Here is a 22091-nt window from a genome sequence, read left to right on the forward strand (position 1 = left end):
AGGAACCAATAAAGCCATCAAATTTCGTTAAGAGTCGGTCCCCGATCCTTAGGACGAAGTAACCGATGTAGTTAGGAAGCGTGCTTCGACCACCGTCCAAACGTCTCGAATTAAATTTATCGTAATCCATCCAACTGTACAGCTAATTGTAAGTAAGTTTGAACATTCCCGCGCAAGCTCACGAGCATCAAACGCATAGAAAACCGTTCCGCTTCGTTACTGCGGTTATAAGAATACTTATAAAAATTATAACACAAAAAAAAACAAATTTTAAACCATTTATTTTGAAATTGTTCTGAACAAATGCAATTTTATACTAGCAGGGCACTATTTAAAAATTTGAAAAAAATGAGGATATAGGCCTACTTGTGCTCTTTACGGACACGTTTTCAGAAACGCGGAGACTTTAATATTGGTCGCATTTTTCCATCTGGGCGGCCAACAATCCAGGAACGGCCCTGTAAACTCACGTCGTGGTGGAAATGTTCTTAAAGGTCTCATCATAGGAGGTTGTATATCACCTCCAAGCGGTCCTCGAATTGGGACCCACGGTCCAACCATTAATGGTCTCGGTTGAAAATTCTGTGCAAAGAAATGAATGAGTTTCATATCATCGCTAAATTATCGCATTTTTATGTAAATAAAGTACGTACTCCATAATAAATAGGAACAGGAATTGGTCTAATATAATGCTCTCCAGGAACCCGGTGTTCTCTAGGCCTATCTCTTTCTCTGGATCTATTTGTTTGCCTCCTGTCTCGGGAATAATTTTTGCGCCGCTCTCGATGGTGTCGGTAAGATCTCTCACCATCTTTCCACTCTCTACTATGATCTTTCTCCCTATATAAATAATGTAATAGTCTGGTGAAATACAATTGGAAGAAATGTAATGAACGCAGATACATGAAAGTGTAATAATAGCTTTTACCTATCACTTCTGTAACTTCCTTCATCTTCATGCTTAGAATCGTCAAACCTGAAAGAGGGTAAACAAATTAGTAAAAAATTTAAATCCCTAAACAATTTCAGATTCTACATTAACACATTTAAAACAGCAAGTTCTTTGTACATGATTTACACTTATGTTTATATTGCAATAATCTGTGTAAAAACCAGGCACGAACCTGGGGTGACGGGACCACGTGCACCTAGGACTGTGATTTCGGGTTCTTGTAGGACTCAAGGACCCTGAATGCCTTTTCAACGTTTTCAACTTGTTTTCTACAAATTAAAGTGTCCATATTTGTGAAACAGAAATTGTAATAAATCTTGGCATTTTCAAATAATAAACATACCTGAATTTTCCAAATTCACAGTTACAACGGTACGATGTTCCTCAACTTCTTCTGTTTCGCTTATTGCTCTCTTTATATCTTCTCTATCAAATATCGGCTTGCATCCCTCTCCTGCAGTTAAGTTTAGTAAATTTAATAATAGAAAAGCAATCGTATGTAAAAATCAGGAAAGCATTTAAGCAAACTACCAGCTGTGACATAATTAAAAATGGCTTACAACGCCTCTTTAGCGTCGCGCGGTATCCCTGACAACGCAAACGAGAGTGGGAGAACCCCGAGCTTACGCGTAAACGACCTTGGATAGCGTTGCCATAAAGCATTTAAAAAATCCACTTATTTGGACATGTACACATTCCCAAAACCAGGACACAAGGAGAATGCACAAAACGTGTTTGAACTACGTTTTTGGGGGAAAAATTAATTTGTACCAACATATATTATATTCATTATAGCAGTTAATATAGCTGAAGCATAATCCTTTGTGCAAGCTCGTAAGAAAAAAACAATGTCCATAAAACAACAAGCAAGAGATACGTTAAGCATAGCAATCTTAAAACAGTCAAAGTAAAAAAAATTGTGCTTACATATTGCACATTATGCGATCAATACAGTGATCCAACGTTGCATTCCAAATTTGCTATATCCTGGGCGAATCAAAAACACGTTATTATTTTGATGAATAAAGTTGAGAAAATTCTGGAATATTACAGGGGACACAGTATGACCATGAAGTCCAGAATCTTCATGACTGTAGATATCAGTGACAAAGATTCCATTCTTCAAATGTAGCACTTGATAAAGTGAAAACGTGTAAATATTTATCTAGACTTTGATAATACATTTAAACAGAAACTAAATGGATTCTAAAAAGTGGAAAGTAATATCTCATAGAGAAGAGACATTTTTACATTAGAAAGCATACAATGTTCTGAAACTTCAATTTGTTCATCATGAATTCTAGAAAATCCCAGAATCATCTTCCGCGTTGAGCTCATTTTCCTTTGTGGTACTCGTTCGCTGAATGACTGAAAATTTTTAAGAAGTTACGGTAAAAAAATAACACGTTACCCGCTCTTCTTGTAAGCACCACATCTTCCTTGTTGGGTATATCTCGCTTGAGTTCATTGGTAGATACTCTTCCAGGAATGTTTCTATGAATATCTACTTTGATTTTGCGAAGTTCTGTTGAACTAATTTTTGTGCCTTCAGATCCTTTAAATAAGGGCGTTGTACCACTTGATGTTTCAAACCTAAAGCGCAAAATAATATTATTTGTATATATGATTTAATAGATTTATACTTGAAACTTAATACAATTTAACATTTTGATTACTTCTTGAAGCATATTGTTTTATAGTATACAGCTGTATTAAAAAATTATATCAACTAAATTCAATATTTTATGCAAATACAAGTTAACACTTCATCAATGTACTTTTTTGGATATAGTCAAAAATATATTTAATTTAAATATATCCATCCAAAGATAAGACAGGAAATTCCACGATCCGACGATGAAATGTTATGAAATCCTCCTTCAGTGAATGGGACACTGCATCTACTTCAACAGTTAATTATTAAAGACAGTTTATACTTACTTTTTAGAAAGTACAGTACATTCAGGTGTATGATGCGCGGAAGTTCTTCTATATCGACTAGGTGGAGATTCACTTCTACTCCTACGAGGTATGTTGCATCTTCCTTCGGGAAATGCTAAGCTCATATTACGAGCGCGTCGTATCTCATACTCCATAATCATTTTTCTTTTCAGTCTATTATGCCTGTCCATTTTTTCGTGTTCGATCATCCATTCGCGTCTACGCCGTCGCCTCTCCTCTTCCGTTCTGGCATGTAGAACCGCGTCACTATCTTCATTACGCGAAGGCTTAGGTTTTTCATCACGATGCGAATTCCTCGATGTATGCCGTTTCATTCCTACAACGTAGCAGAGATAGATTATATTACGTATCAAAGAATTTCTTACTTGGTTAGCCAAACGCAAAATTTGAATAGATTGGTACTTTATTATTTGTAAACATTAAGAAGGAAGCACCTCGCACACGCGCTCACTTCCCCAAATGCAGCCAAGGGCAGCCAGGGTCTCCGGACAACGTTTTGCTAAGCCGGCTGTTTCGGGGAGGGGGAACACCTGCAGGAGTGGTGGTAATGTGTCGCGAGACGCCACGGTGGGAGACAAACTGACGCCACGGCCAACCAGCGTCAACAACATATTTCCCGGCGATGCTGGTTGGCCGTGGTTAGCTTCGCGTCGGAGCCACTTGGCTGGCTTGGCGCTCGCGTCGGCTCACGCACGCATTACCACCGCACGACTGTAGGTGTTCCCCCTCCACCAGCGCAGCTAAAGCCTGCCAAACCAATGATGCCAGAATCGTGGGACGTGGGACCAAACCAAAGATGAGATATAGAACGAATTCCACTTACGCCCAAATCGCCCGTGAATTTCATTAGGGTAGGTTTCCTTATACGCGACTGGACGCATCGTTAAAAATTTCAAAGTCGATTCTCACGAAAATGAAGCGCAATATTAAAAAATTGTATTCCTTTCTCTCGACTTATTTACTTGTTATAAGTCGAAAAGAAAGAGTAACTTTTTTTCATATCAATTTTCTAAGGATTACAACTTCCACTTTTCTACGTTATTATTTTGAAGAAACCTTATCTCATGTCTTTAATACAAATGTATAATTATATACTTATTACATATCGAAAATGTTCTTCGAATATTGTTCTCGAATATCCCGGTATGACACGTTTTACATAATCTGTCAATTTTTAGGCAAACATAATCTCTCCGAGCGTTTTGTTTACAATTAATGATATCTATAATATTTCCGATTTTAAATGGCAAGTTAATATCTTCATTTTCGCTTTCATCAGACGAATCACAGCTGCTGATTTCATTATCACTCTTATTTAATAGTATTGAGGTTATTGTAAACAACGATTCTTTGTCCATTGTAGCATCCATTTTGATTTCGCATGAAACGCGGGAAAAAGCGTTCCGTTTTCAAGAACGCATGAACTTACAAGATTTCACCCTAACAAATGAACCTAAAGAACTTGATTTATAATTCACACCATACTATTCGAATATTAAATACTTGGATATTCGAATAGTATTCGAATACTTGGATATTCGAATTATATTCGCCAAATAATTGTGCAACTGAAGTATTCGAATACCGAAAAATTCGACAAATAGTCTCAGCCCTAGTATTAATATCTTTTTATTTATATGTAGAATGATGTAATATTTTGTACAATGAAAGATAGAGAGGTCTGGGAGTGAAAGAGAAATCAGTTTATTCAACGGGAATTCATCCGACGGCCGCAGACACTTTGTTTATTCGATGTGTCATCGATTATATAGAAACTGAATTTGTTTACACAATATGAAAGTGACACTAATGGATTCCTGGCATTCTCCCGAATAAATTGACAGCAAATAATTTAAAACGAAGCTAAGTTTACATTATGCAAAATAGTAGTCCGATTTAAATTATTTTCTGTGAATTTACTCGGGAGAATACCAGGAATCCATTGGTGTCACTTTCATATTGATACGATGAAAAAAAACAAATTCAGTTTATGTGTAATCGCTGACATATCGCCGAACAACTGTAGGCGCCACACAGTGGGCCGGATTCACTTATAATCCCATAGATGCTAGTGGTGATTATGGCGACGATTTCAAATATTTTGGTGTGTTATATAAAACCCTCTGCCCAGTATTATATGCAGAATGCTTTGGATCATTGTCATGGGTAAATATGAAATTGTCATTAAGTCCCACTTTATTTACACTAGCATGGATGTGCTTGTTCAGGATGTCAATATAAACTCTATGATTCATACTACCATCGATGAAATGTAGAGATTCTACTCCATTTATAATAATGTTATTGAAATTGTTTCTTAATATATTACAACAATTATTGTAGTTAGTAGGAACATAAATTTTCATTATTCAAAGCACACAGTTTTTTGCGTAATAAGCGCTAAACTAATGTCGAAATTTAACATTGCAAAAATATTTGGACAGTGAGTAAGTTACATAAATTTTATATAAAATGTATATCTTTTTTAACAATATTAGCGTAATATTAATATTTTGTAGGTTGGCTAGCCATAGGAGCTCAATGACTAACAATATGAATTATTGAATCAACTACTTCAGAGATAGAATGAATAGTATACATTGTTACCCGATGGGCTAGGCCTCAACTCCCCGGTTCTCGGCGGCTCGGACGCACGTCAGAAAATTATTCGACGTTGAATAAAGTTAAAGTTGAAAACTTTCTTCGACGCTGAAGTTGAAACGTCCGACGAATAAAAGAATTAACTTTATTCATCGAATAAAAAAATTATTCGTCGTGCGTCGAATAAAGTTAATCCGGGTAATCTTTATAAAACACATAACGAATAATTTTTTTAACTTTTATTCGTTATTCGAAATGTTTATTCAAATAAAAATGTTACCTCTCATAACGTTTGCCACCTGTGCCATTTTCCTTAAATCCGTCACTGATTACGACTTCAATATTTATCAACATACGGCTTACAACATGCGATGCCCGACTGAAGAACGTATATAAATACATTATAAAGGAGAAGGTCTCGGACGACAAGGGACACGACGCAAAATATTTCGTTTACATGATCGAACGGCCGGTACTGAGTCGCGAGATGTATGTATTTAGTATCATCCAATCACGAAAATTTCAATTTCTATGATTTTCGTTCCATCTTTTTGGAAATAGTACCAATAATTAGCCAAAATATGCCAAATGGGGCTAGTTTTAACAATATCTTAATTCGTACGTCTTACCCCGATCATTATTCAGGATAATATATGTTCAAATTGGTTACTATTAAAACTAGTGCAATGTATGTCGTGTGTCGGGTTATTTCCATCCGGAAAACTTCACCAATACATTGGTACAATTTTCAACAAGATAGGATAGAAATTACGAGGCAATCTTAGCTCCAGACAGACGAACGAGTTCCAAACGGTCATTTAGCGGTCGTCAACTTAGGCATTGAAAATTCGACACTTGAGGGTGTTATTAACATAGTCTTTCCGAGAACTATGTCGTGGCTTGAACAAGACAGGCTTTGGACAACTGCGATGCCGAGAAGCATTCGTGAATGTATCGCGTCGACGACGACGACGCATCGTTATACTTTATCAGAGGAATTTAACATTTTAAACGTTATCTCCTGCGTTTTATTCTTTTATTAGCCTTACACGACAGAAATGCCCGCGCGACAAAACTCGCTCGTCTACAGCATGCAATGCATGTCTTACATATACCGATTTCCGCGAAGGAGGTAATTTGAAATTATAATTGTTCATAATTACGTATCTCTTCTTGGTGTTTAGAAGATGTTGGAATTCTCCGTAAACTTCTATCACTGCTTCTAGGTACAACACGTGGTACAATCACTTTGAATTCCTTGTTCTGCGTTGCACCTGTGCACTGCGACGGTTCAGCTCGGAGTGTTCGAGACAGATCGAGACCTACGCAACGCACGCGATTGGTGGTAATCCAGTACATTCCTGACCAATCACGATTTTCGGCAACATGGCGCAGCCTATCCGAGATTACCATTATACCGCCAAAATTAAAATTGTTCATCCGTGGAAACTAATAAATACCCGAAGTTACAATTTTAGATTTAGGGTCCACACTCCCTACCCACCCCTCCCCTCAAACCTCGTGTCGATCGACCCCTGGGCCATTCGGAAGTATATCCGGAATTTTTTGTGGAAAATCTAATGTATATTTTTTACAACCTAACAAATTTCGGCAACAAATGTTAACAAATGCAGCAGCAGAAACCACACCATATTCAAAATTGTAAGTTTATATTGATACTCTGATTTAGATATAGGATCTCTAAGTCTGTTCGCTTTCTGTTTAGTCAATACAGAGTAAAAAACCGGCAGGGGACACTCGTATTTCTGAAATGAATTTCGTGGACTTGGCCGGGTTCGAACCACCGTCGAAAGAATCGATCTTCATAAATCAATCGCTCAGCCACTTAAGACTTGTTATCGACTAGCTGAGCGGAGGCAAGAAACATGTCAGCTACCGATCCACCGCATTAACGAAGATGCTGTAGACATCTCTGGGTGACAACGCGGTTATAACCATTATATGCACGGTATCATTAGAGGCCCTGCATGAAATGAAGCGGACTTTGGAGTTAGTATATCTATATAGAGACGCGGTCCCGTCTCGACGCCAAGTTCATGTCGAAATAGCCACTAAACATTTATTGTCATATAGCATATACATAGGTTATATTTTCTGTCACTTCGAGAAGCCGACTACATAATAATCACGCGCATCCAACTTGTCACTAGTAGAAATCAACATTCAACACAATTTTATATATAATGTTTGTTCATAACTGCTTTCTACATAGGACGTTTAATTATCTTATAATAAGTGTATAACCGTCACGATCTCTTTCAGTGTTTTGCTAATAAAAAAATGTCTAACCTAACAAATTTTATTTTCTGGGGATATTCCCTCATCTATGCTTCTCGCTAATAGGTATCACTCATCAAATTTCCGTAGAAGCGCCGTATCTCGTTCATACATACATTGGCCACCTTGTTCGAAATGGAAATGAAAACGATGAATCGCTAACGATAAACTTGTAATGCGCAAAGTAAATAAATCAACGAATTTATAATGGAAGACACAAATAAATAAAGCGGGAAAGTGGAGTAATAATGAAAAGAATGGAAACGAATGTTATGTATTTGTAGGGATAGTAGGGGATTAGGAAACCTGAATAAATTCTTGTATTTTATTTGTAGCAGTCTTCGTAGATTAAAATGTAAGACGCTCATTGTTAGTGGGAATCTGTAAAGCAAAAAAATACGCATTTATTTCAAAATCTACTATCCGTTATTTCATGTTAACAACGGGAAAGTAAGCATAACCGAAGCAATGTAAATTAAATTTTGTGACAGGACCACGTGAACGTATCTCATATTAGATGTTGTCGTCGTAGTGATGTTTCCCTCACGAAATAGAAGTGTTCTAGACGGGAATCTGTGGCTTGGCAGTGTCCTAAACCATGTTCATGAAATACTGTAGAATGTTGGCGACGAAAAAAGGCCAATCATGGTAAGCCATCCCACAATCGAATCTCGATCGGCCACAATCGTTTGAGCCGTTGTGAATTAATTTCATTTCTTCATTTCCACTTCCGTCATCGGAAATAAACGATTCAGATTTCATACGCAGCGGTTACAAGCATGCATGCTGCACTGTTCAACCTGTACAAATAGTCGACGGAGGACGACGGAAATATCGATAAAAAAGATTATCTCCACACGGGAAAGATAATTCTGCGTACTTTCTAATACTCTCCTTCCTATCTAGAAATAATAAGAAGCGTTCATTTAATTTCAACATCTGCCTCGTAAAAACTTCAGGATTCGTAATGTCTCCGAGAAGCATATTCAAATACCGACGACACGTACTGCTTGGATCAGCGTGGCGACACGCAAAATACACCAGCCATCAATTTGTCAATGATTGCTATGCAACAGATCAATCACGATGTTCAACTCATTCGTCACGTACGTTAATTATACAATCAACGTTTCGGTTATTTAAAATCTGCGAATCGAGTATCTCCTTCGCAATCCTGCGTATAGGATCAAGAGACACTTTAGGATTTAAACGCTCTGCGCTTGAGCCCACGGTGTTTGATAAGCGGGTAATTTAAATTCCCCTTTAGCGTAGCTACGCGGGCCAGCGGCACGAAATATTTTATCCGGGAAAATTCAAAGTTTCGTTGCCGCGCGAGGCGACGAGCTCGCGGCGCATCGAAGACCGACGTTACCGGTAAAACCCGCTACAGATCAATACGCGTCTGTGCGAGATATATGTAACAGCCTCTGTTTCTCTGCAAACGTGGACTTATGTATTCAGAACAGTACAGGGCTGATCTAACTTTAGAAATTGATTTTTTATCTAAGTAGCACTGCTGGGAAGTACTTGATTCTTGTATATTTGAGAGTAATTAGTTTCTGGTAATCTTGAGAAGTGCTTGCACTGATATGACAATTAGCAGTGACTTTATTATAAGTTTTTCAAATGATTTTCAGAGCTATCGTGTGGAGCAGGAGGTCAATCAAAGGAAGGGATTATGCGTACGGTACGACTGCTGTCGGGATACGATATGCCCACTGTTGGCTTAGGCACATGGCAGGTGAAATATTTAAAGCTATTTCATATCCAACTCTGTCGAAGACGTAGGAAAGAACGCAGTTAAATTGTATCGAGTTAATGATACAGCATATTCCAATGTGTCGCAGGCTAAACCTGAAGAAATCATGACTAGCGTGAGTGCTGCTTTAGAGATTGGTTACAGGCACATCGACACAGCATTTAATTACAACAACGAAGAGGCGATTGGAACTGTCTTGAAGAAATGGTTCGCCAATGGTGGAAAACGCGAGGATCTTTTCATCACGTCGAAGGTAATGCCCGTTACGCGTTAAAAGAGTAATCTTTCTATTTGAGAGAAGCTCGAATGTTTTTTCAGTTACCGAGTTACGGCAACCGACCATGCGATGTCGAAAGATTTCTTAAGTCATCGTTGGAGAAACTCGATTTAGATTACTTGGACATGTACTTAATTCATATGCCATTCGCTTTCAAACTGGATGAAGAAGCGTGCGCTCCGGCGGTCCATGAAGATGGGACCTACGTGTTGGATACTGATACAGACCCTGTATCAGTGTGGAAGGTTTAATATTCATTAATATCGCTCGATACTATGTTGGTATATTGCGACGCATCATTTTCTCGAATATTCTTTTAGGAAATGGAAAAACAAGTGAAGAAAGGTTGTACGAAATCTATAGGCTTAAGTAACTTTAGCGAGGAGCAAGTATTAACTATATGGGAAAATGCACAAATAAAGCCTAGTAATGTACAAGTGAGTATTAAGCGAAAAGAATGCTTTATATATCGAGAAACTCAAATTACCATATTACTTTAATGAACCAGGTAGAGTTACACGCCTATCACAATCAAAAGTCTCTCCGCAAATTGTGTCAAAAGCACAAGATTGCTATAACAGCCTACAGCCCCTTGGGATCGCCAGGCACCAAAATGCACCTCCAAAAGAAATATAATGTTAATTTCGAAGACTTTCCAGATCTCATAGGGCATCCCATAGTACAAAAAATAAGCGCAGAATACAAACGGTCACCCGCGCAAATCTTGTTGCGTCACTTGCTACAATTGGGCGCCATTGTAATTCCAAAGAGTTCGACCCCGGAAAGGATTAAAGAAAACATGGATTTGTACGATTTTACATTGAAGGAGACGGAAATGGACACTTTGAACTTTTTAGATAAAGGTTCGTGCGGAAGAATCTTGAACTTCCTGTTCTTCAAAGGGTAAGCTGATTTATTAAATGCATTCAACCAGAGATGGGCAAAAAATTATTTCAAATAAAAAATTGATTTCGAATAAAAGACAAATATTTTATTATAAACTCTTCAAATAAGAATAACCCAGAGTTATTTTTTATTTGAAGCGCCACAAATAAGTTTCTCATTCCACGGGAATTCGTCTGGAGCTTCGAATAATTTTCTCACTTTCATTTGTATTTGTATCCGAAAGTTATTTAAAGCTTAAATAACTCTGGGGGAGCCTCGAGAGCCTTTGATCGAAGCCGCCAGCTTCTCGAACCGAGCGACATTGTATGGCTCACCCGTCTAAACTGCAGCGCGGGGTTGCTCGACGATGTGTTACCGATTATACAGAAACGGAATTTCTTTATTTTCCATCGTATCAATGTCGCTCGACTCGAGAGAAGCCGGCGGCTTCGGTCAAAGGCTCTCGAGGCTCCTCCAGAGTTATTTAAGCTTTAAATAACTTTCGGATACAAATACAAATGAAAGTGAGAAAATTATTCGAAGCTCCAGACGAATTCCCGTGGAATGAGAAACTTATTTGTGGCGCTTCAAATAAAAAATAACTCTGGGTTATTTTTATTTGACGACAAATGAAGATAGTCTCTTTTATTTGATAAGTTATTTAAATAAAACCCATCTCTGCATTCAACTCTTCCACGAAAGATAGAAACTTCTCTTACACGAATTTCAGGGTCGAGAAGCATCCGGATTACCCATTTAAGAATGAATTAAGACCGTAACCGAGAAGTTGTCGACTTGTAGTTTTGTATTCGTGTATATTTAAAATTGAAAATATATACTAACGAATAAATGCACAATATCATTGCAATGAAATGAAAACGGTACATGGCATGGTTAAATTACAAAGCGAAAGTAAGTCTTACGAAATCTCAATGAAGTCTGTACAACATTTTACGTTGCATGCGATGCTGAAGCTCTCCGCGACGTATCATTGTGTGTATAACTTTGTAAATGGCGCGCTCTGGATACGCCTGCTTCACAAAGTCCTTGACAATATTTTGCTCCGACACCTGATTCCCGATAGGGAATCTCCGTTTCAATTGTTTCTCAATGCGCGACAGCATCTCGTGATCTTCGTCCGAGGTAAATCCCTCCGCACCTGTGAAGTTATTTAAGCATAGAGCGTGCTGGGAATGTAAGTGCGTACATGTTAGTTACTTGATTCTAGATTACCAGCTAATGATCCGGACATTGCAGCATCTAACGTAGAGACTTGAAACAGTCTGAGTGCCTCGTTCACATGGATTTCCATAGCAAAGGGCTGCAGTCGCATTTTCGCTAAGGATTCTGAGATTCTTATAACAGCCTCCAACTGGCGAACAGTTATGGGAATAGATAGCCTCTTCTCTGTGTCCTTCTCGTGTTCCTTCGTGCTAGCTCGCATTACTACGTAACGATTCTTCAATTTTTCTCCAGCCTCTTTACTGAGCCGCGGGCCACAACGTCTGTAAAAGGTACGTGAATGAACCGGAAAGGAGATGGGAAACACTTTGCGCGTAGTGCCGCATGATAAATCTTACGCTCTGCAATATTGGATATATTTCTTCAAAACGGGCAGTGGTAGCTCTCCTTCGAAAGCCTGTTCCGTCACTTGACCAGCATTGCTATGGATACTCATCACATGTTTGGCCAGCGTTATATCTTTATTCTGGTCGTGCACGTCTTTGACGATGAATATCATGTCGAAACGCGATAAAATAGTTGGCATGAAATCTATATTCTCCTCTCCCTTTATATCATCCCAACGGCCGAATATAGAATTTGCTGCTGCTAACACGGAACACCGAGTATTCAGCGACGTAGTTATCCCAGCTTTCGCGATCGATATAGTTTGTTGCTCCATAGCTTCGTGTATCGCCACTCTGTCGTCCTCTTTCATTTTGTCGAATTCATCTATGCAGACGACACCACCGTCTGCGAGAACCATAGCACCTCCTTCCATGACGAAATTTCTCTGTGGGTCGAGCATAATCTCTTTAAGAGAACAGAACAGATAATAGGGTAACACTCACCGTTACTGGATCTCTTAAGACCGATGCTGTTAGACCAGCAGCTGAGCTTCCTTTCCCAGACGTGTAAACTGCAACTGGCGCGACTCTTTCCACAAATTTCAGTAGCTGCGATTTAGCTGTGCCAGGATCGCCCAGCATCAGAATATTGATGTCTCCTCTTCTGCTCAGACCATCGGGCATCTTTTTCCTGGATCCTCCGAACAATAGGCATGCTATGGCTTTCTTCATATCCAGCGCACCAAAAATGCTCGGTGCTATACTCTTTGCGATTCTCTCGTATAAATTAGAATCTGACGATAGGCGTCTAAATAAATCTTCTTCTTCGTTCGTGATACAAGCTTGGGTACCTTGAAATCAAAGAGCAAAGTGAAAGAATTTCGTAATAGAAGGTTCCTCGACGCTGTGATATCCTGTTAAAATATACGTACCGCTGCCGGTATTCTCTCCGTCTACAGAGATACCGATGACTCTTATATACGGAGCTCGAACACCGATTAATGCTTTGTCTCGTCCTCCGCTTCTACCGCCAGTTCTAGTAATCTTTCTGATAGAATATATTCCCAGAATAAGAACTCTATTGCCTGGTACGACTCTGTCGCATAAATAACGATCGCAGTATAACTGTAAATGACGTGGCATTTCACCCTGTGGAATGTGATCCGGTAGTTCTTGTAATTTAAGTACTTGGAAATCGACGCAGTTGCATTTGTCTGGCATTATGAAGAATGGATCCAACGGACACTTCGGTCGGCCCGCCTGTTCTCTGTTGCGGAATGTTTGCGTTTTAGAATATTCTTAAATATCTCCGATAAGATATTATACATTTAAAATACAATATCAATAAAAGTTGGCATACGTTGTACATCTTCTGGGTAAAACATATCCCTCTAAACCAGGTTTAATAGAAATATTCGCTTGCATGTTCTTACAAGAGCGGCATTGTATAGCGATTTTTGTCGCTTTAGCTCTAATTCCAGATGCAGAAATAACGATACCAGGTATTTTGATCAGCCTAGAAACTACGTCAGGCTAAAATAACACCAATACAGCTTAGTACAAAAGGGTTACCATATTCTTGTACGAGCACAGAAAAATATCACAGATGCATCTTACTTTCATGCCCCTTAAGGAACTCGCGTGCGCGTCTGAAGACAGTAATACTTGTATATCTTCGACTTTCTCCTCCCCTTCTGGCCTGGGAGCTGTGAGCTCATCCACCAAATCCTTTGCGGCTTCCTCCAAAATTGGTAAATATTCTGTCGGGTGTTTATATACTTTCTCCGCAAGCGACTCATCGAAAGCTGCCAAATCTTCCAAATTGATTTCCACCCAATATTGACCGAGATTATAATTGCACTTCAGATTATCTCTAAAAAGCAATTGTAGTTACAAAATATTATATTTAACGTTCAAGTAGTTCGCGGTAAAATGTCGTAGCTTATTTCCAATACCTGTATTTATAATTAAAGTTTCCCTCGTGAAACTGCCTTATAAACTCCATAAATTTCTTTTTCGAGAATTGAAGAGTAGTTTGAGCTTCATTGCTGCTTCCTACCGAAAAATTGTCGGAAAAGAATAGCCCCGGATCGTCGAATCCTTCCATTGTTTTGAAGTAATTTTTAACGCCTTTCAATACGTATCTTGAACAAAGTTCGCCGCAGAAAATTTGGCGGGAAACGCTCAGAGGTTTTCCTCAAACTGGTTTACCATAGAATGCGGAATTAGAGAAAGGATATTTTACATCTTTCCTTCGTCTTGTCAAAGAGGAGATATAATAAGAGGCGTCACTCGACAAGGACAGGCATAAACTAGGGAAATCACTAGACAACCAATTTAAATGCCCATTCGGCAATGATCGGTAAACAAACTTCGGCAATAATCAGCAAATTGCGGTAAGGTACATTTAGTCGATTTAAATATCCTACTCGAATAGACAACCAGTTTAAATGCCAAGATCAAGTAAGGACTTCGAAGGTTCCGCCCGGAGTGACGCCTCTTATTATATCTCCTCTTTGGTCTTGTGTTCGAAAATAAGCTGAAATTACTAGTATCGAGTGCTTTGACCATTGAGCTATATTGAGATGCCAGAGTTGAACATTAGTATGCGACACTAGCGGTCGGTACGCGAACTAATAGTAATGGCCAACGCAGATATACAATTCATTGCGGTTTACCAATTTTCACAGTATCGACGAACTGTATGCAAAAAAAAATGTTGTGTAGCAAATTGTAACGTTACAATGAACAATGATCTCAATTTAAGTTTTCATAAAAGTGCCAAACAGTGGAGCAAGTAAAATTGTCCACATTGCGTACTTTTACATATTTCAATATTGTGTCTAAATATATTATCAACATTTTTACTGTAAGAAATAATTTTTAAATAAAATTTTATACTACTGGTTCCATACACAAACATATAGGGTGCGTTCCGATTCACGCATACTGCGCATGAAGTGCAGAGACAACCTTTCCGTTTTAGGACGGTATTTACAAACGTTTCTTAAGCAAATGCTTAAGATCATCTTATAGAAGGCGATCCTATTTCACTTAAGATATCAGGAATTCGAATAATATATGCTTAAAATACGTTCATGAATACCATCCTTAGTTAGATACTCGATACTATTAAATAATAGTGATAATGAAATCAGCAGCTGTGATTCATCTGATGAAAGCGAAAATGAAGATGATATTAACTTGTCATTTAGAATCAGAAATATTATACATGTAAATATTATTAATTGTAAACAAAATGCTTGGAGAGATTATGTTTGCCTAAAAATTGACAGACTATGTAAAACGTTTCATTCCGGGATATTCGAGAACAATATTCGAAGAACATTATCGGTAGATAATAAGTATATAATTATACATTTGTATTAAAAAAATCATGAGATGAAGTTTCTTCAATATAATAACGTAGAAAAGTGGCAGTTGTAATCCTTAGAGAATTAATTGGTTTTATTACTTTTCATTAAATTGTATCAGCCGAATTTCTTTATTTTCAATAGAAAAATTGGATTCACCGTCCAAAAGTCTCGAATTAAATTTAACGTAATCCATCCTACTGCATAGCTAATTGTAAGTAAGTTTGAACATTCCCGCGCAACCTCACGAGCATCAAACGCATCGAAAACCGTTCCGTTTCGTTACTGCGGTTCATGCGCTGTTGGAAACAGAACGCTATGAATGCGCGCAGCGACTGGGCTGCAGTCTATGCTATGCGCAGTATGCCTGAGTCGGAACACACCCCATGTTATAAAATGCTCCGATGTATATGCAACTACGCAGTTTTAAATCAGTTTTATTTGCGTCGATAGCTAGGTATATATTGTTGTTTTCGATTACGATGCCTTGTCGATGTTACGTTTTGCCTCCGCAAAACAGTGCATTGAACGTTCATTGTCGAATCGGTCGCGACTTGTATGAAAGAAGTGAGCGTTGGATATGTTACCTGTTTCACTAAAGGCGTGCATAAACATTTATACAATTGTGTTTTAATATTTTGATGGAGGTAAGTTGTCACGTAGTTCTCTGCTAACAGAAAATTTTGAATACCGCGAAAACAAATTGTGCTTAGAATGTGTGCGTTGGAGTGTCATTCAATTGTGTGGAGGGAACCGAACGATGAATTGAAAGTATTGAAACCTTTTGTTTCTGTGGATGTGTTGAACATCTGTAGATGTTCTTCATTTAATTAGTTAAGAATATTCATGTAAATCGAGTGCTCGTCTTTATTGTTTCAAAATTAAATTTATGATCGTGACATAACGCGGGAATTGCGAGTTGTCAATTATTTACGGAAAAATTAACAGGAACTTGTTATTTGTATGATACGCTTACGTTTATGTATGCCGTATTGTGCAAATTTTATTTATCGGGAATATATGCGCTTTTGGTGAAAGCTTGAACAGTGTTTGAAGTGAAAGGCGGTAATGTGACATCATTGGGTATTAGCTCATATTTTCTAGGCATTCCCGAACTCTTTCTGACATATTTTAGGTATTAAAAAATGCGTCGATGTTTTTCGTGTAACCTTCAATATCATTATTTGTAAATTGTATTCAGTAATATAAAGTTTTATTCTTAATGATTCTTAACATATGTATAACCGGTAATATAGAAAGTCACAAAGAAAACCAACGTATTTTGTATTATTACTTGCGAATGAATGTTTGCCTCGAAGCGTCGAGTAACGTTAAATTTTCTTTCAGGTCTAAGCACAACTAATGGAGAAATGTCTCCTTACTTAACGAGGAAGCATACTTTGTCACAGGTAAACCCTCAAGATTCACAGTTGGCAAATAAAGCGTCAAGTAAACAAGTAAAGTCAAATGCCAGGTCCGCTACTAGCAAAGCGTCGAAAGTAAAAGATGATACAGGAGTAACAAGTAGGTTACGAAGTGCAGCGGCGAAAAAGAAAGTCAATATGCCAACGGGATCGAGCATAGGTGTTTCTCATGAAGAAGAGCAGAAGGTTACGAGACGTAGAGTGTTAGGAAGGAGTATAGGCAAGAAAGTATCTGATCGGTCTAAAAAAGCTGTGACACGCAATAATGCTGAAACGAAGAAGCAGGAGCTCGAAGATACTAAGAGAAAGAGGATAAGGAAGAAGATCAATAATAATTCTCCTAGTTTGCGGCAATTGTCATTAAAAGAGTCCTTTTCAAAGCAATCGAGGGTGAGAAAGCTTCATTCTCGTCAAATTGCTAAAAACTACAAGGAGGACAGTACACTGATAGGTGAGAGCCTTTCACCTGCGCATCAGGACAGTATTGTGTTGGTGGAAAAGTTAAGCGTCCAAAAAGGAAAGAAACTACCAGTCTATAGATGTGCTTCACCCGAAAATCCTACAAAGAATACAAGCGAAGTGTACGAGTTCAAGTGTGACGTTAATGAGTCTAGAGAAAGATTGACGAATAAACGAAAGAAAAGGCCCGTTAAGAAAACAATCGTGGGCAAGAAGAAAAAGATTGTGTCCGATAAACAGAATGTGCAAAAGCCAGAGGTTTACGAGGAAGAACCAATGAATGTTAAGTCTAAAGGAACTGTAGAGGAAAGCCCTTTACGAAACAAAGTTTCTGTGGAACTTGTGGTTGAAAATCAATTAGAAAAGGAACCCGTGGAGAATTTAGAAAAGGAAGTAAAAGGGAAGACAGAGGAACCAGTTGCGCAGTCAAATGTACCAGGAGATAAAAGCAAAGAACAAATTAAAGCTGCACATTCGAAGCCAGCGATTATATCGGTACAAGATTTAAGTAGCAAAAAATTGACGATAATGGATAATTTTCCAAAATCGAATTCAGAAGATTTCAGGCCATTTAGGCTGACAAATATTTTTGGCAACAAACTTATGGTGCCGCAGAAAAGTACGATGAATCACTCCATATTTGAGAAATCTTTATCTCCGATCATGAAACCGTTAGAGAATTTCAACTTGGATAGCCCCTGGAGATCGCCCCAATTACTTACGTTCTCTCACGTACGGAATGTGTTTCACAGTACGCCGATAAATAAAGGGTATGATATTTCTGGTAGAAAGCTGGTACGCTCTGTACTTAACGAGTCCATGAACTCTGGGAATATTGCAAAAGTAAGGGACACCATGCAAAAGAATAATGAGAATGTATGCGCAGAAGGATATAAAAACGCCAACAATTCCAAGAAGAAGAGTATTTCGAGTTCAAGAAAATTTGGTACAGTGATTACGAATATAGAACATTCTCTGCAGTCTAATGTAGCGGAAGAAACGAGCGAACGAGTGGTAATCGAAGCAGAAAATGTTCCACCAACCATCCAGCTGACCAGCGAAATTACCTCCAGCACGATTAACGCTTCCAAATTCGATAATACTGAGGACAAAGAAAATTCTGCGTTAACTTCTCCAAGTCCAGAAAAGGTTCATAAGAGAGGAATGAAAAATGTGAAAGCTCTTAGCCCTCAGAAAATCACAAGCACAAAGATTGATGAGCAGAAAGAAAATTTTGATCCTCAGCCTGGGCCATCGGGTTTGCAAAGTAATAGGATTTTTAACGAACAAACAGTATTGAGACAGTCGAATCTGAATAATTTCTTAAACATTATGGAAATGCCACAAAGTACTACGATCAAGACGTCTCATGGATTGTTCGACGATGTACAGTCAGCAGCACCGGTCAGCAGTAAACCGGTAATAAAACTTCACGAATTCGATACAGAATTGAAACATGCCTTTGGTTTCGGTGATGATTCGAATCAAGATGTATCTCCGATTCAGCAAGAAGTTACGAAAGATGAACAGAAAGCTATCGAAAAAACTGTAGAGAAACAGGATGCATTGCCTTTCGCAAGAATATCAGTCACTGAGATAAAGAATAACTTATTACCTAGGAAGCCATTGGAGACTGCGAGAAATGAAAGAAATATAAAAAGTAGGAAGGTAGAAACGAAAAGGTCGCCTGCGAAGTCAAAACAAAAAGTTCAATTCGACATTACACATTTTTCTGATACATTTGACGTTCTGTCGGAGATCAGTGAAACTCCAGCAATGAGCCCAACTAACGTTCCACTGTTCGCTGATTGTGAACCGTCCTACTTTACGCAGGTATTTCTTTGAATTATTTTTATGTTAGATTGGACAACTTAACTCTTGTTAACGCGAGTCTCATGTTTCAGCCTCCGCTTCATTTATACAAACGTAAACGCGATCTGAGCTTCCGTCACCCAGAAGAAAGTGACGAAGAGGACGAGGAATCTTTTGAGCATGCAACGAAGCGGAAGAAGATTGATAAAATGAAAGTGGAGCAGAAGAAAAGGTTAATGCAATGGGTTCAGGATATTAACAGAACTTTTGATGAGATAGATCAGCATGAACTAATGGTTGAATGAATTGTTGTTTGTGATTAGTGAAAGTAAGAATGGTGATATGTTTTTAATGCTAGCGTAGGTATTCTCGATCGAAATTTTCTAAAAGTAGCCTTCAATATTTCTAGGTATCTATAAGTACTCTATTTAGATATATAAGTATTTTTTTTAACAGCGATATATAGATTGGTATAGCAATAACCGATTAACAATTAATATTTCACTTTCCTGCATGTTTTATGCAAAAAGAGATATCTTTATTTTTTCTGACAATGTACAAAGGAATCTAAAGTATTTTACATATATAACTTATTATAGACTTAGTGTACCAATAGCGTGATATTTGTTATAAATAACTTTTACAGTTATACAAATATCAGATCGATAAGACGCTGAGTGTTTTACAGAACACGTATACTTATAGCTCGATTAAACATGTATTAATATAATAATAAAACTTTATCGGTGAGGTGTTGGTACAACTAAATTGTTTTAATTCCATTAATAAACAACGCGTTATATATTTTAAACATCTGATACTTTATTGACTCAGCATCCAGACAATATGTTTCCAATTCTGTCCTACAGATAGCAACACATATCACGTTCGCATGTTTATAAAAAGAAAAGAAACTGTGAGTCTTGGCCGGTCGTTAAGTAGGTATCATTCAGCGATACAGATCCAGATCAAAATATTTCATCCGTTTCTAAATATTCTATATTTCACACATACACATTACCTCCAATGATGCGTGCATCATACGTATACGCACGATGTATAGACACATACCGCGCGCGCACCAACACACCTATATTTACTGATCTCTTCCGAAAGCTACTCGACACACGTAAGTACATGTGCGCAAGTCGTATGCATCATAAATACAATACCACGTGCGCGTATGAGCGTGTAAATGGCTACTATTCAGCTCCCGATTCCCATTATCATTTCTTATCTAGATGCAACATTTAAAACTAATATTTAGGAGTAAGTCATCGTACATTTGTACATACTAGCACACTTGAAAAAGTATTGCGCGTAGCAACCTCGCGATAACTACATACATCGCGGTGTGCAACACTGTAGAGCGGGTTTTGGTAAAGTACGCTTGTCCTAGGTTACGAACTGCATTTGGGTCATGAACTTAAGTTATACAGGCTTATTCAGGCTGTTAATAGTATCCTTGGAATTCTTCAATGGGAGCTGCTTTCCGTCGAAACTTTGTATTATTAAAGTGCGCGACATTTACGATCGTGCGTTACATATGTTACAGATTAGGCAACTCTTGCCATAGAGTATTGCGCTTTGCTCGTTAATCGCGACAGTGTGCCGCGCAAGAAGAGTCGAGGGTATAAGATAAAAGGCTTTATTATAGTTCCCCGAAGAAACTCAATCCCTGAGAATCGTACAATAAAGGAGCTAGCCGCGATCTGAGAATGTTTACGGTACACGCGATGCATGGTGACCTTACGATATCGATTATACCGCTTTCAATTCACCAATTTGCGATACACTGTGCGCAAAATTGGGTCACAATGCAAAAAAAAACGGAAACACGGAAATATTGTCCCTACGCGTAAGGCGTTCGCGCGAAAAACATCGATTTCGTAACGCTCGTATTACATGCTTAATTTTAATTCATTATCGTTGCTCGACTAACTGGTTGTTGACCTTATACCTGTTATAACTTAACGCGCGATACCTGCGCATTACGTAAGAAACAAATGTTCCTTTTATAGATCAGCATATTTATGCAAAAACGAAAAGCATGGGTTCGCGTAAGCTGGTGGAAGAGCCAGCGGTTTTTCACCGTTGCAAGATGAAACGCGTTCGTGTGTACAAAGGTCATGCGTAGAAGATACGCTGCGACAGGTGAAAGAAGAAAATGGATTGATAGCCGTTGAGCAATTACATTCTTTTTTCCTCAACTTTATGACCGGACACGAACGGTTTGTATCGAATGTATCGTCCATAGCGTGGCAATGAAGCGTTATGCGCTTCGGGATGATCCTGTCCAATCGAGTTACGCGCAGGTAGAGAATTCGCCTCGCCGGGGTCTCCTCGCAATTACAATTACGTAAGCTGAAATTATGTTACGAAATGGCGGGACGGTAGGGGGGTGATTTCGGCGCGGTCAAGGAATAACAGTGTCCCCGTGCTTTTCGTTCAGCTGGGACACGCGACTCGCGGCGATTAGGCCGCGTTGCGTCTTTCGAATGCATTTATGTACATATGTACATCAAGAGAGTTGGACGGAAAGTAGGTTCGTAACAAAGATAGCGCGTGGATGAAGCGCATTTATGTATGTCCAATACACTTCTGTGGAAGCGTTACTACGCAGATTGCGTCGTGCAAGACGGGGCTTGGTGTCTCTCGGGTTTTACTACTTCACCTTGTCTGTCACCATCGATCATGATCTCTCGGTTGCTCGTACGCCT

At 38.5% G+C, this 22091-nt stretch overlaps 4 protein-coding genes across 10 annotated transcripts; 2 read left to right on the top strand and 2 right to left on the bottom strand.

Moving 5' to 3' along the window:
* Positions 1-262: 262 nt before the first annotated feature.
* LOC143367615 (uncharacterized) lies at positions 263-6955 on the bottom strand. Of its 2 annotated transcripts, none has more exons than XM_076809604.1 (8): positions 6679-6955; positions 2894-3230; positions 2364-2545; positions 1296-1406; positions 1125-1221; positions 929-976; positions 654-840; positions 263-582 (listed from the first exon to the last, which is right to left on the bottom strand). In XM_076809604.1, the coding sequence occupies exons 1-8, from the start codon at positions 6953-6955 to the stop codon at positions 376-378; spliced, it is 1446 nt and encodes a 481-aa protein (XP_076665719.1). In that variant the 3' UTR covers positions 263-375. The 2 variants fall into 2 exon arrangements, with proteins under 2 accessions (XP_076665719.1, XP_076665718.1); XM_076809603.1 differs by having other exon boundaries at positions 654-861.
* A 1653-nt stretch (positions 6956-8608) lies between these two features.
* LOC143368160 (1,5-anhydro-D-fructose reductase) lies at positions 8609-13655 on the top strand. Of its 5 annotated transcripts, none has more exons than XM_076810566.1 (9): positions 8783-8919; positions 9081-9375; positions 9451-9554; positions 9641-9825; positions 9891-10094; positions 10170-10286; positions 10358-10752; positions 11465-11877; positions 11963-13655. In XM_076810566.1, the coding sequence occupies exons 3-8, from the start codon at positions 9548-9550 to the stop codon at positions 11511-11513; spliced, it is 957 nt and encodes a 318-aa protein (XP_076666681.1). In that variant the 5' UTR covers positions 8783-8919; positions 9081-9375; positions 9451-9547; the 3' UTR covers positions 11514-11877; positions 11963-13655. The 5 variants fall into 5 exon arrangements, with proteins under 5 accessions (XP_076666678.1, XP_076666677.1, XP_076666681.1 ...); XM_076810565.1 differs by having other exon boundaries at positions 9661-9825; XM_076810563.1 differs by lacking the exon at positions 9081-9375 and having other exon boundaries at positions 8609-8919.
* Positions 11530-14519, bottom strand: LOC143368159 (DNA replication licensing factor Mcm5). The gene is made up of 8 exons (XM_076810560.1): positions 14258-14519; positions 13920-14175; positions 13663-13835; positions 13235-13569; positions 12807-13153; positions 12315-12748; positions 11968-12239; positions 11530-11893 (listed from the first exon to the last, which is right to left on the bottom strand). Exons 1-8 carry the CDS (start codon positions 14407-14409, stop codon positions 11664-11666), a joined length of 2199 nt encoding a protein of 732 aa, XP_076666675.1. The 5' UTR covers positions 14410-14519; the 3' UTR covers positions 11530-11663.
* A 1558-nt stretch (positions 14520-16077) lies between these two features.
* Positions 16078-20139, top strand: LOC143368163 (uncharacterized). Of its 2 annotated transcripts, none has more exons than XM_076810570.1 (3): positions 16078-16323; positions 17024-19392; positions 19464-20139. In XM_076810570.1, the coding sequence occupies exons 2-3, from the start codon at positions 17047-17049 to the stop codon at positions 19674-19676; spliced, it is 2559 nt and encodes an 852-aa protein (XP_076666685.1). In that variant the 5' UTR covers positions 16078-16323; positions 17024-17046; the 3' UTR covers positions 19677-20139. The 2 variants fall into 2 exon arrangements, with proteins under 2 accessions (XP_076666685.1, XP_076666687.1); XM_076810572.1 differs by lacking the exon at positions 16078-16323 and adding an exon at positions 16566-16811.
* The last annotated feature ends 1952 nt before the right edge of the window (positions 20140-22091 follow it).

This window comes from Andrena cerasifolii, chromosome 4 (genome assembly GCF_050908995.1).
Source record: "Andrena cerasifolii isolate SP2316 chromosome 4, iyAndCera1_principal, whole genome shotgun sequence".
NCBI lineage: Eukaryota > Metazoa > Arthropoda > Insecta > Hymenoptera > Andrenidae > Andrena > Andrena cerasifolii.